The 13,793-nt window shown below is 36.6% G+C and overlaps 1 protein-coding gene across 1 annotated transcript; it reads left to right on the top strand.

Annotated features, from left to right (window-relative positions):
• The first annotated feature begins 9,782 nt into the window (after window positions 1-9,782).
• LOC113313395 (transcription repressor MYB5-like) lies at window positions 9,783-11,507 on the top strand. The gene is made up of 2 exons (XM_026562155.1): window positions 9,783-10,294; window positions 10,450-11,507. The coding sequence occupies exons 1-2, from the start codon at window positions 9,981-9,983 to the stop codon at window positions 11,123-11,125; spliced, it is 990 nt and encodes a 329-aa protein (XP_026417940.1). The 5' UTR covers window positions 9,783-9,980; the 3' UTR covers window positions 11,126-11,507.
• Window positions 11,508-13,793: the final 2,286 nt, after the last annotated feature.

Below are 13,793 nucleotides of genomic sequence, written 5' to 3'. Positions count from 1 at the left end.
TTTTGGGGGACCACTAAGTTAGTACGCCAATCATTATTTAGGGATAAGGGATGTCCTAGTAAGAGTTAATAACTAAATTGTCCCTTTCCTTATCTAAATTGTTATTTTATTATATATATATTTTCTTATTTATTTATTTTCTTAATTATATATATATTTTTTAATTTTTTCATTGCATGTAACACCAATTTTTGTGTTTGGTTAAGTCAATTTTTTTTCTCTTAACCAAACTTTAGTCTGTAAGAAAAAAATGTTGAGTTCGGTCAAGTCGATTTTTTTTCCTCCTAACCGATTTTTTTTCTTCTGAAAACCTATATGTTGAGTTCGGTCACGTCGCAATTTTTTTCTCATAACCGAGCTTTTCTCTGAAAACCTATATATTGATTTCCGTTACGTCACAATTTTTCTCCTAACCGAACTTTTCTCTGAAAACCTATATATCGAGTTCGGTTACATCACATTTCTTTCTCCTAACCGAACTCATGTTATCCCGCTTATTTTAAACTGAAAATTCGGCTACGAAAATGGTGAACTCGACTAATTCGAACATTACTCTGTCTACCCCATTATAAAAGTTCGACTGCTTGTCTTGGAAATCTGGTAGCCGAACAAAGCAAAAACTCCATTAACCGAACTACATTTGTAGATAAGTTCGGCTACCTATTCTTCAGATCTTGTAGCCGAACGTGTTTGATCTAGTCAAATCAAGCCATAAAATTTGTCATTTTCAGGAAATTTTGGTCCTTTCAAATAACAAAACTCAAATATGCCCGAATAGTTTGAAGGTTCGGATTCAATTTCTTTTTCCCTGAACTTTTATTCTCCTTCTTCTTCTCTCAATAGTTTAATTAGAAAAAAACAACTTATTGATTTAATCTTACACTAATTATCAGTTAGCTCAACTTAATGATTCAACTAATCATTGCGCAAATATAATTAGAAAGGGCAATTTTATCGTTAGGATAAATATTTGGATAAAAAGTGTTTCAAATTACCTGTGAATGACCTAGTCAAATGGAAATCATGGGCCCTCCTCCAAAACGGAGTGGTGCCCAAGAAAATCGTTGTTGATAAACATGAGAGAACATATCCCATACCAAAGCAGTAGCCCAAAACATAGCCCATACCAAAACATTAACTTATGATAGCCCAACATAGTCCTAGGAGTGTGAATGTCATAATGACTCGATCATTGTATACCGTCTCGAAAAAGATTCAAGAAAATAAAAATGCATCTTTAAGGTCTTAATTGTCAGTCAAATTTGAGTTAGAAGTTTTACATTTAAGGTCAAGCTAACTTTCTCATCAAGAAAGTTGGGGGAGCGCCCACCGAGGGACGTATCTACATGCAACTAAACAGTCTCCTGCTCCCTTTTTTCGGAAAAGAAGGCAAGGAAACTAATTAATTATCTTTCACTTTTTTCTTGTTCTTTATTACTGATATCATTTGCAATTTTATACGTTGGGTTTTCATAGTTAAGGTCACCAACACTGCTTAACGGAGAATATGGCCGAACATTTTTCCTGTAGTTATTTCCGGGGTACATATGCCTACGACTACGAGGTTTGTTGTTTCTTTGACAGCCTAAATATTTATCATCAGCAACATTCCCAAAAATAAAGAAAAATTCACTATGTACATCCAAACAAATCTAACGTCGGGGTTTCTTTTATCCTCTGCTTATTCCTTTTGTTTGCACCTTCAGAGTGCATTTAGGATATTACTCTGTTTAAAGTTCCACGGCCATAGGGAATTCCTTTCCACAAAATTGGTCAAAAAGACCAAAACACAAAATTTCTGGGTGAAATAGATTCTTAGCTTTTGATACTGTTTATATAGCCAAACATCAGAAATATACTGTTTATATAGCCAATTTGGATATTTGGCCCAGGAAAATTAAAATAAAAAAAATATGTCTTACCTAAAATACCCCTAACCTTCTAAACTCTTCTTTTCAAAGAGAATTTATTTCTTTTTTCAAAACCTCCCCGTCCCGGCAGAGCTCGTTTATTCCTCACCTGCAGAATTCGATCAAAGTTTCAGAGCTCGTGTCTTTTTCAGATCTGGTTGATCAATCATGGTGATTAATGATTGTTGAATAGTTTGTTGAATCGAAGTTTCAATTGGAGCCTCTTGTTGCACATTTAAGATTCATTTACCTTGAATTATATTTTCGCAACTAGTATTTATCTTGGATTATTTCTTTTGTTCATAAAAATATATCTTATGGAATTTTCAAAATTCAGTTTTGTTTTTATTTTAAATAACATATGTTACGCAGGAAACATAATGTGCATAACTTGTTATGCAGTAAAAATAACTATGCATAACTGCGTAGCTTATTATGCATAACTGGTTATGCAGTAAAAGCAACTATGCATAACTGCGCAGCTTATTATGCATAACTTGTTATGCAGTAAAATCAAACATGCTGAACTGCGTAGCTTATTATGCATAACTGCTTATGCAGTAAAATCAAACATGCTGAACTGCGTAGCTTATTATGCATAACTGCTTATGCAGTAAAATCAAACATGTTGAACTGCATAGCTTATTTGCATAACTTGTTATGTAGAAAAAGCAACTATGCATAACTGCGTAACTTATTATGCATAACTTGTTATGCAGTAAAAACAACTATGCTGAACTGCATAACTTGTTATGCAGTAAAAGCAAACATGCTGAACTGCGTAGCTTAGTATGCATAACTGGTTATGCAGTAAAAACAACTATGCTGAACTGCATAACTTGTTATGCAGTAAAAGCAAACATGTTGAACTGTGTAGCTTAGTATGCATAACTGGTTATGCAGTAAAATCAAACATGCTGAACTGCGTAGCTTATTATGCATAACTGCTTATGCAGTAAAATCAAACATGCTGAACTGCGTAGCTTATTATGCATACCTGTTATGCATTGTTTAGAGTATCTGCATAACTTGTTATGCATATAAGAAGTGTTATTGTTTTTGTTAAGCATTCCCTGCGTCACTTATTGTTTTAATGCATAACATCTTATGCAGATCCAACATTGACAGCATGACAAGTTATGCATTGTTTAGGTTATCTGCATAAGTAGTTATGCATATAAATTTTTTTTTACGCCTTCCCTGCGTCACTTATTGTTTTAATGCATAACATCTTATGCAGATCCAACATTGACAGCATGACAAGTTATGCATTGTTTAGGTTATCTGCATAAGTAGTTATGCATATAATTTTTTTTTTACGCCTTCCCTGCGTCACTTATTGTTTAACTGCATAACATCTTATGCAGATCCAACATTGACAGCATGACCTGTTATGCATTGTTTAGGTTATCTGCATAAGTAGTTATGCATATAAAAGGTTTTTTACGCCTTCCCTGCGTCACTTATTGTTTTAATGCATAACTTCTTATGCAGATCCAACATTGACAGCATGACAAGTTATGCATTGTTTAGGTTATCTGCATAAGTAGTTATGCATATAAAAGGTTTTTTACGCCTTCCCTGTGTCACTTATTGTTTTAATGCATAACATCTTATGCAGATCCAACATTGACAGCATGACCTGTTATGCATTGTTTAGGTTATCTGCATAAGTAGTTATGCATATAAATTTTTTTACGCCTTCCCTGCGTCACTTATTGTTTAACTGCATAACATCTTATGCAGATCCAACATTGACAGCATGACAAGTTATGCATTGTTTAGGTTATCTGCATAAGTAGTTATGCATATAAAAAAATTTTTACGCCTTCCCTGCGTCACTTATTGTTTTAATGCATAACATCTTATGCAGATCCAACATTGACAGCATGACCTGTTATGCATTGTTTAGGTTATCTGTATAAGTAGTTATGCTACTGCTTCCTGCAACAATTTGACACAAAACCAGTTAAATCATATTTTTAAATATGGATGAAACTCAATTATATCCTATCTTCAAAGCTAGATGAAAACCAGTTTCTGCAGGAATCAGATGAAACCCAGTTACATCCTATATATTTTGAAACCCTGATTCTTCAAATTGATTTAAAACCCTGATTCTTCACTGAACTGATAGACTGATTGAAACCCTAGAAACCTCTGATGTTGTAGAGTAGTGTTGATGGTGTTTGAAAACGGTTAATGAAAACCAATTTCACGAAAGTGTTGACGGTGAATGAAACCCAATTTCACGAAGGTGTTGAAGGTTGATGAAACTAGCAGACGGTGGAGGAAACTGATTTTCGGATGGTTTCTGATGAATCTGCTACTATTGATGGTTAGGAGACGGTGGAGGAAATCGATTTCTGATGGTTTTTGGTGTAGGGAAACAGTGGACGAATTTGTTCCTCTTCTAGTTTGTGAGAAGATGAAGAAGAAGGATGTTGGCGGTTTTCATCTGAAGAGAGAAGGAGAACGTGGTTTTGTTGAGGAGAAGGAGAACGTGCAGTTACAAAAGGGTAATTGGGTCAGTTTCAATTAAAAAGTTGAACTGTCCATTTTACCCAGATGAAACTTCTACCAGTCCATATGGCCCAGAAAACTTGTGTTTTTGGCTATATAGCCCATTTCCTGATTCCTTTCTCCCATTTCACCGCGGCATTAAGCGTGATATATAATTTTAACCCGGTAAACAATATACTTGAAATTGCATGGCTTCTTTGGCCTAAATTCTTAGGGTTTTGGAAGATAACACCGGCATGGCTTTCTGTCAACATTTCGAATGGTGTTGTTAAAATACAAGTAGGAAGATTTTTTACTAAAAAAGGATTTTCACGCTTGCAAATATGTACACTTGAAACATTATTTATAGGCCCGACAAAAGAAAACATGTGCATAGCAATCAAACATATATATTCCTTCGTTGGATTCTTCAGGAAATCCAAAACATACAGTACATTTCAATGTTCTTGACGTAGACAAGGAGAAAAAATCACGGATGTGTAAAACTTTGAAAGAAATCAATTACCTCAGACCCTTGGTATTTGGAATCCATTTGGTAAGGCGTGCTTAGTTTGTTTACACTTATGAGCATATCCACCAAAGAAAAAACATAAAGGATAACATTAATACCTGGGGATATCGACAAGAAGTAATTAAGTGTAAGCGTGAATAAATTGGCACCACACACACTACCAAAATAGTTGGTTGGAGACTTGGAGTTCACATTTTTATTTGATCTTCATCCACCACAACCGATACAAATATATGGTGTCATTTGGGTCTGTTCTATGCACCCATTCTTTTTTTTTTTGCTCGGCAAAGAAGGAACGATGAATTAAAAGAATGAAAGAATTAAAAGAAACCAACTAGCCAAGGAGGCTAGAGAAAGAAAATGAAACCCTTACAAGCTGAAAACAAACAGAGGAACCCCAGACAAACAACCCAACAACAAAAGCTAACTCAATGTGAGTTTAAAAAGAATTGTTCCCAACCCAAAATAACATTAGAAGTGATAATTCCCTTGAAGCAGTCAAGGCTTTTCGACCAGTTAAACGCATCAATTTTGACGTCGCGAATAACTTCATGGAGTTTGAAAGTTTTACCATTAAAAGCTATAGCGTTGCGAGCTTTCCAGAGACCCCATGGAATTGCTGCCGGAAGACGTTTCCAAAGTTGATTTCCTTGGGTAGAAAGAGGATAACTTTTCCAACCCACGACAGTCTCTCTAATAGTATTGGGCATAACATGAATACCCCCCATGGCAGTGATGAAGTAATTCCAAACACGAGAAGCTGACTGGCACTGTAACAACAAATGGTCTTCATTTTCTTTAACATTTCCACAAAGGTAACACCGGTTAGGGGAGTCTAGCGCATAATGTCTATGATGCAGATTAGTTAAAGTTGGAAACCTACTCAAACACACTTGCCAAAGAAAAAATCCTACCCTATGAGGCCAAGCTCTGGACCAGACCTTAGAACTCGGAAAAGGAATGACGGGGGTATTACCTTGCGAGTAGTTTAAATATGCCTCATTTACCGAATAGATACCCTTTTTATCACCAAGCCAAATAAGTTGGTCCTCCTGATTTGGAGATATCACAATAGATTCAGCAACAGAATAAGTATACAGAGTTCAGCAATCTCACTGTCATAGAGTCTTCTTCTGTGATGCAGACCTAAGTCCCAATTTAATCCAGCACCTCCGGAGATGTAAGTCTGAGATATAGACTTGTCCTTGGTACTAGAAAGGTTGAAGAGGACAGGACATAGGAGAGATAAGGGACCCTGAACACACCATTTGTCTTCCCATAACCTTATTTTGTCTCCTTTTCCTATCTTGAACAGACAATTATTGAAAAAGTCATCTGCAATAGAATAAATATTCTTCCAGAGACTAACACCATGTTTTTCCTTAGGCTTCCTAGTTTTCCACCCTAAGTCGACAAAACCATACTTGTCTGCTACCACCCTCGACCATAGAGCTTTAGGTTCACGGCCTAATCCCCACCACTATTTTTGAAGAAGAGATCTGTTTAAGTGCTTTAAACTTCTAATACCAAGACCTCCCACCTTGAGAGGCTTACTCACATTTCTCCAACCTACCCAATGATGCTTTATAGTTTCCGATGATTCATCCCATAAAAAATTTCTAATAACTCTTTCAATAGATTTTATCACCTTAGAGGGAGCCATGAACAGAGAAAAATAATAAATAGGAATGCTCTGGAGGACACTCTTGATAAGAGTAAGCTTACCAGCTCTTGTAAGAGTTTTTCGCTTCCACGAGGCAAGTCTGGCCTTGCAAAGCTCAATGATTATATCCCATTTAGCCGTGGAGTTGGTTTTGTCCCCCAAAGGCATGCCAAGGTACTGAGTTGGAAAACTATCGCAAGAGCAACCCAATATTTCAGCCAATCCCTCAATATCCTGAACATCACCAACACCAGATAGACTACATTTAGAAAAATTTGTCTTAAGACCAGAAATACATTGGAACCAGAGCAGAATATATTTGAGATTTCTAACTTGCTCAATATTGTCATCCAGGAATACTAAAGTGTCGTCAGCGAATTGGAGATGGCTGACTTTGACAGCATTAACAGAAGAAGAAGAACAAAAACCCCCAAGCATACCCTCCATTTCGGCTTTGCCAAACATCATAGTAAGAACCTCAGAAACAAGAAGAAAAAGAAAAGGAGATAAAGGGTCGCCTTGCCGTAAACCTTTCTCGGAAGTAAACTTACCAAAAATAGACCCATTGATAAGCACAGAAAATGGGACCTTAGATATACAACCATAGATCCATTTCTGCCAAATACTACCAAAACCCATTTTTTGAAGAGTCTCCATTAAAAAAGACCATTTAACGTTATTAAAAGCCTTTTCTAAATCGATTTTGCAAACGATCCCAAGGGGACCATTTTTAAGTCTAGAATCAAGACATTCGTTAGCTATTAAAATACTGTCTAAAATCTGTCTACCTTTCACGAAAGCTGACTGCTGAATAAAGACGAGTTTAGGAAGCATTACCTTCAAACGCTCAGCTAGAATCTTAGATATGGCTTTATAGATGGTGCTAGTTAAGCTGATGGGTCGCAGATCCTTAATCTCCTCAACAACCTGCTTCTTAGGAATTAAAGCAAGGAACGTCGACTTAAGCCTCCAATCATTCTTCTATGTAGTTATTTGATCGCCCCATTCATCTGTACTATGTAGCATGTTGATTTCCATAAGATGAACGTCGTGTAAATCCATGAGGCATAGGCTACATTCTACAAACAGAAAAAGGCGCGAGCCACGAAAACGTTTTCGAACATAAACAAACTTACTTTTACTTTAGTTCCATCTTGTTGGATTTTTCTTCTTCTTGATATCGAGATTGAATAAGATTTTATATATATGCGAGCCCCCATCAAACACAAAAAAAATAATCGTGAAAAGACCATCAATCATTTGAAACGAGCTAGGTATTCTTTTCTTTTTGAAACAGACTTTCGCATTCGTTTATACTACTATCAGAGGGTTTGTATTTGGACTAACTGTCAATCGTCAATAACCCGCTCAGTTTCCCAAAAGCTAAGATAAATATTAGTGTTATAACTTATATGTTTTCGGTTGTGCGAACTTTTGTAGGAAGGTTAAGCAATATACATATAACATATGCAAATTCATCGTCATTTGGGTTTTGTAAATAAAATGGTGCCAAAATTATAATCAAGCGTGAGAGTAACGCATGTGGATCCTCTTCCTCTTCATCTCCATTTTTAACTGTCTATGAAATACTCCCTCCGTCCCACTATTAAGTGACCTAGTTCAAGTTTGCACAATTTTTAAGACAAGCAAGGAGAAAAGTATTTTTAAGCACTTTTTACAATTATACCCTTATGGATAATAAATAGTGAAATTTTGAGATGATTTATCTCTCAAACTACACCACGAATGTTCGCAAAATTCGTACCATTGAAAAGCATTTTAAAACACCTACGTAACGAATATAAACATGACTATCAAATTATGCATATTTCTTATATTTCTTATAATCAATTAAAAGGATAATTTTAAAAATATCTCCTTGTTTAGTGTCATTTAATGATGAGACAAAATCTAAAAGTAACTAGGTCACTTATAAGTAGGACGGAAGGAGTATAAAAATTCCAACTCTTATAATATCTGAACGATCGGGTACCAAAATCTTGTAATTAATTAATTAAAAGCAAGAACCAAACGATAAATTATTTTTTACAAAGTCTTATTATAAAATTTAGCATAAGGAAGTGAAATATGCGTCATATTGGATATATAGTTTCTTTATTGTTCTTTTATTCTTCCTTTGTGGATGTGTAAGGCAAAGAGGTCAGCAAATGTAACATCGTTTAGTAGCTAATGATAGCTGTATAATAAATAATGTGACTGAAATCTAACCTACTTATTTTCTTTTAGCTCTTTCTTTTGAGTGGTTCACCAAGTTACAGCAATGGTTTATAAAATACAAGTCCACCAAGGTAACCTTTGGGATGATATGGTAAGAAAATTGGTGGCGTACAACATTGTGACCGTTAAAAGGAAAGACATGAACACTGTAAGGTTCTGCCACATGGGCATGGAGTTAGGTCTGATTGTGTTTTACTTGCCCTTCCAGCATGAGAAGACATTTCCGATCTCCCTATTTCGCCTGTACCGATCAAATAGTGTCGTATGTTTTTGGCGTCTGTTAGTCGATTTAGTGGGAACTCATCACCCTTCACTCATTTCATCAGCTCCGGCGGGATCTAGATCTGCTTATCTGTGTTTTCACTGTTGTAGTCGTGTAGTTTGTGAATGTACTGCCAAGACAACACAATCTTCTTGCACAGGAAAGCTTGGCCCTGGTTATATCCGGTTAGATATACAGACATGGCATCCGAAAGCATTGAAAGTTGAAAGCTAGAAGCACAGTTGTGATTAAAATTTGTTAAGTTTTTTCTCCACGTACACCCACATATACAATATATAGTTTTTTTTTAACAGAATAAACCTGTCCACATGTCTAACTTTCTCATTTGTTCTTCAATCGGGCCATTGGGAAAGCCAAAAATCTTTACAGACCTGCGACAAACTTTCCGGCCAAAAATCAAATTTCCTGAAACATGAGAAATCAAATGGTACCCAACGTAAAAGAAATTATATATTTAAAAACCAAACCGACACATATAACAAATGAAATAAAAATCGCAAAAATTCCAGTGGTGGACCACTAAAGTTATGCCGGGTAGCTTGCACCGAAAAGGATTGTCAATTTAGGTTCGGATATTTGGACAATAAAATCAGCAACATCCAAATTTATACATTCTTTTCGTTCTTCTTACTTACTTTTTATCCTTGTTTCTTGATAATTTTTTCATCTGCTTCTGTCCATACGCACTTTGGATGGATGGGATAAAGCACTTACTTACCCTTCTGAGTAAACAACAATAAATTAGCAAAAGAAAAGCATATTGAAGGACGTACTACTTATAGAGAAAGCTACAAAACACAAGAAACAGAGAATTTAAAGTTGGATCAATATCTTGAAAGAGAGAGAGAAGAGATGGCATCATCGTCTTCATCAGGTTGGAAAAACAGCACTACTGGTAAGAGCAGTAGTAAGACACCATGCTGCACCAAGGTAGGATTAAAGAGAGGTCCATGGACACCAGATGAAGATGAGATTTTATCAAATTATGTACAGAAAGAAGGAGAAGGTAGGTGGAGAACTTTACCTAAACGTGCAGGTCTTCTTCGTTGCGGTAAAAGTTGTCGTCTTCGTTGGATGAATTATCTCCGTCCTTCTGTTAAACGCGGTCAAATCGGTGAAGATGAAGAAGATCTTATTCTTCGTCTTCATCGTCTTCTTGGTAACAGGTAAAGTATTAGTTAATGGAATCTTCTTTGTTCTATCGCACTATTATCATCAGCACTTTCTCTTCTCTCTTTCTTTATCTAAAGTTTTATTTTTTTGGTTTAACTTTATAATCTTAAGATTTTAACAATTCTAGAATTGTGGTTTTGATTTATAGGTGGTCTTTGATTGCTGGAAGAATTCCTGGTCGAACCGATAATGAAATCAAGAATTACTGGAATACACATCTAAGTAAGAAACTTATCAGTCAAGGGATAGATCCAAGAACACATAAACCGTTGATGAACCCTAACCCTAATAATCATTATCACGAACCACCACCTCCTCTCTTTGAACCCACTTCAATTTCAAACCCTAAATTTATTCACCCGGGTCATGATGACTCTAGTACTTCTGCTATATCTTCACTTGAAATGAGTTTCGGTGAAGCTATTGATGATAAAGGAAATGACAATAATCGTCACGAGTATCTCAAAGGAATTACTACCCTGAATGCTGATCAGAATCATTATAATTTGGAAAACTCTGATGGGTTTATAATGGGCTTTAGGGACATGGAAGAGGATCTCCATCACCATCCAGAATTCAACAACGATGACGTGTTTTCGTCGTTTTTTAATTCCCTGATCAATGATGATGTGTATGTTCATCAACATCAACAACCACAACAACATCCCACAACTGCCAAAAATCAGGTTCCTCTTCTTGATTATACTACGCCTGTAGATTCATCATCAACACAAAGTTTTGGATACAGTGATGTCATAATGGAATCTGCATACTCTTCTCCTAATATTACAAATGGTAATGCTTTCCAAGAGATGTTGGGTTGATGTTGATCAAGATACAAAAACTATATAGTATGCTTCCTCTGTCGACCAAACAATATATGAAAAGAGTATATATCAAGATTGAAGGATTTTGATTGTTTTTGCATGCAAGTATGTTTCTCTTAATTCTTACTTGCTCTTATTTTCTATCTTAAAGACAACACGCTGCTTCCATTTTCCAGACATGGTAGTATAATAATATAATGAAATATCAGTTAATGTATTTAATCAAAAACTAGACTTGTATGATCAATACCTAATTCTAGTTCTTTCACATATCCATCGTTTCATTTTATGCGTCTATATAGTCTGACATATATTATGTGATTTTGGTCCTCCATGCTTGAATAGATTAATTTGTATTCTAAGTTCTATTTGTACATTTGCATATCTATCTTAATTATGTTCTGGGTTTCTACGGCTAATTGATCCATTTTGTACAAGATAAGTACAGAAAAATTAGTTCACACTAGTCAGTAAAGCTATACATGATATTTTTTTTTCATGGAAATAAATTCACTAATAAGTGGTGATATCATATAGCTATGTGCGTATGTGTCTGTGATTAAGGGTGCATGAGGTTAAAGATCGTAGTGATTAAACCCAATAACATATCTAAGAAACAAGTCCAAGGACAAGGAGCATACTTCACACTAAATTCAATGAAATCATGAAAATATGAAATATAGGGGTAACGCACTCACTCACTGTAAGCGTATGCAAGGAAATATTACTTCTAAATGAACTTTATCCTATCTATACTAGAGAAATTTTCACGCTCATACACTATGTTGTGTTAGGCGCGTAGGAAAAAAAAATTGCTCGGACTTTTTCGCCCAGGCGTGTTTTATTAGCTAGGCACCCCTTGGACGACTCGTGCGCGTAGGGAGCCTAGCTCGCCTTTGAAAACATAGATCATACAAGTTACGACACCTTTGGTTACTTTCGACAAGATATAACGACGACAGTAACATCGGCCGTTGGCAGGCCAGGAAATGTGTATAAAAATGATGCAATGGAAACGGGCCTACAGTAATACCGCAAGTGCACGGTCGTCAGTTGTAGCTCGTGCAAGTACGGGTCGATCCACAGAGATCGGGTGTGTTTCGGAAGTGTTTTAGCTAATTGGGTTCCTAGATTTGCTTTGGGCTTAGAAGCCCTTTTGAAGTGTTGGGCTTAATGTACTATTGGGTTTGAATGCCCTTTGAATGGATTGGGCTTAGTAGTGAACTAGGCTTTTGCCTTAACTGGGCCTTAGTGAACTAGACCTTGGTTTTGGTCTTACAGTTGAGAATCTGGGCCTTTGGTTAAGCCTGAATTGGATTAGGCTCAACTTTTGAAATGAGCTTTGGGCTGCAGGAACTGTGGACTATGGGCTTTGGAGCAGCAGCAGCAGGCAGCAAGAGCTGCAGCAGTTTGGCAGCAGCAGCTGCAGAAAGGCAGCAGCAACAGAAGAGTTGGCTTGGCTGCAGGAGAAGAAGGGGCAGCAGCAGCACTTTGGCAGAGCAGCAGGCAAAGAAGTGGCAAAACAGCACAAGGCCAAGAAGAGGGAAAAACAGTGCAGCAGCACAAATGCTGCAGCAGCAGTTGCAGCAATAGAAGAAATGCAGCAGGGAAAGCAAGTAAGCAGTGAAAATGCAAAACAGAAATGCAGGTAAACCAAACAAGTGGAAGGAAACAAGACTAACAGTTGAAGATGGATTTATGGATGACAGGGAACTAGGGGTTGAATTCACTCTAATTTTTACTGTGTATTCTCCTATAGAAAGTTAAACACAACTATGGTATTATTTCCAAAGCACTAATTGTCTTTCTACAGCACAACTAGTCAAGGGATTATGACTTCAGCTTGAGTTGCAGCTTATCAGCAGCTCATGAACCTAACTACAAAGCATACTTGGCATACATTGTGAAAGTGAGGTGATGATGAGCTAAGTTCAGGTTTTACCTAAACTTGTTTAGCTTTCTAGAGCAATGTGGTCAATGTACTGCACAATAAGACACTAAAGCTTCATCAAGTCCCTAGCAGGGTGATTTAGAACATGACAAGCAGCATAACAGTGAGTAACAATGAATAGAAAGTCTAACATGAACACACACAAACAAACATTGAACTGAAATTAACATGTGAACACAAACATCTAACACACTAACAGGATGCAAATACAATTATAACAAGAACACAAGCATTACAGGAATATCACACATTTAGACATTAACAGTGCAATTTGACATTGGAATTAACCTAACCCAAATTGGGTGGAAACTTGGCTAGTCCAAGAACAAGTTTTTCATCTCCTACACATTGCCTATTTATACCCAAATTAACAAATTAGGGTTTCACACACATTTTTCCCAAAAGTATCAATACACAGTACAATTTAGGGATAAATTATTACCCAAAATTTGGCCTCCAAACTCCAAAAATTGCTCGACCCATGCTCTGAATCGTCCTTATGATGCTCTTCCTGCTCCTATTGTCCCCTAATTTCTAGCTATTTTACTCACCCCAAAACCTAGGGTTTCAGAGGTTGTGAGATGAAGAAAATAGCTAGGCTAGGGTGTTGTCGGGTGTTGGAGATGGTGGTGGCAGTGATGGAACTGGTGGGTGGTGAAGGAAGCTCGAGGTCTGGTGGTGGCAGTGGGTTGCAGGCGATGGTGGTGGCAGGAC

Source organism: Papaver somniferum, chromosome 9 (genome assembly GCF_003573695.1).
Source record: "Papaver somniferum cultivar HN1 chromosome 9, ASM357369v1, whole genome shotgun sequence".
Lineage (NCBI taxonomy): Eukaryota > Viridiplantae > Streptophyta > Magnoliopsida > Ranunculales > Papaveraceae > Papaver > Papaver somniferum.
The sequence above is the reverse complement of the archived record's forward strand: the minus strand, read 5'-3'. Positions and strand labels throughout refer to the sequence as shown.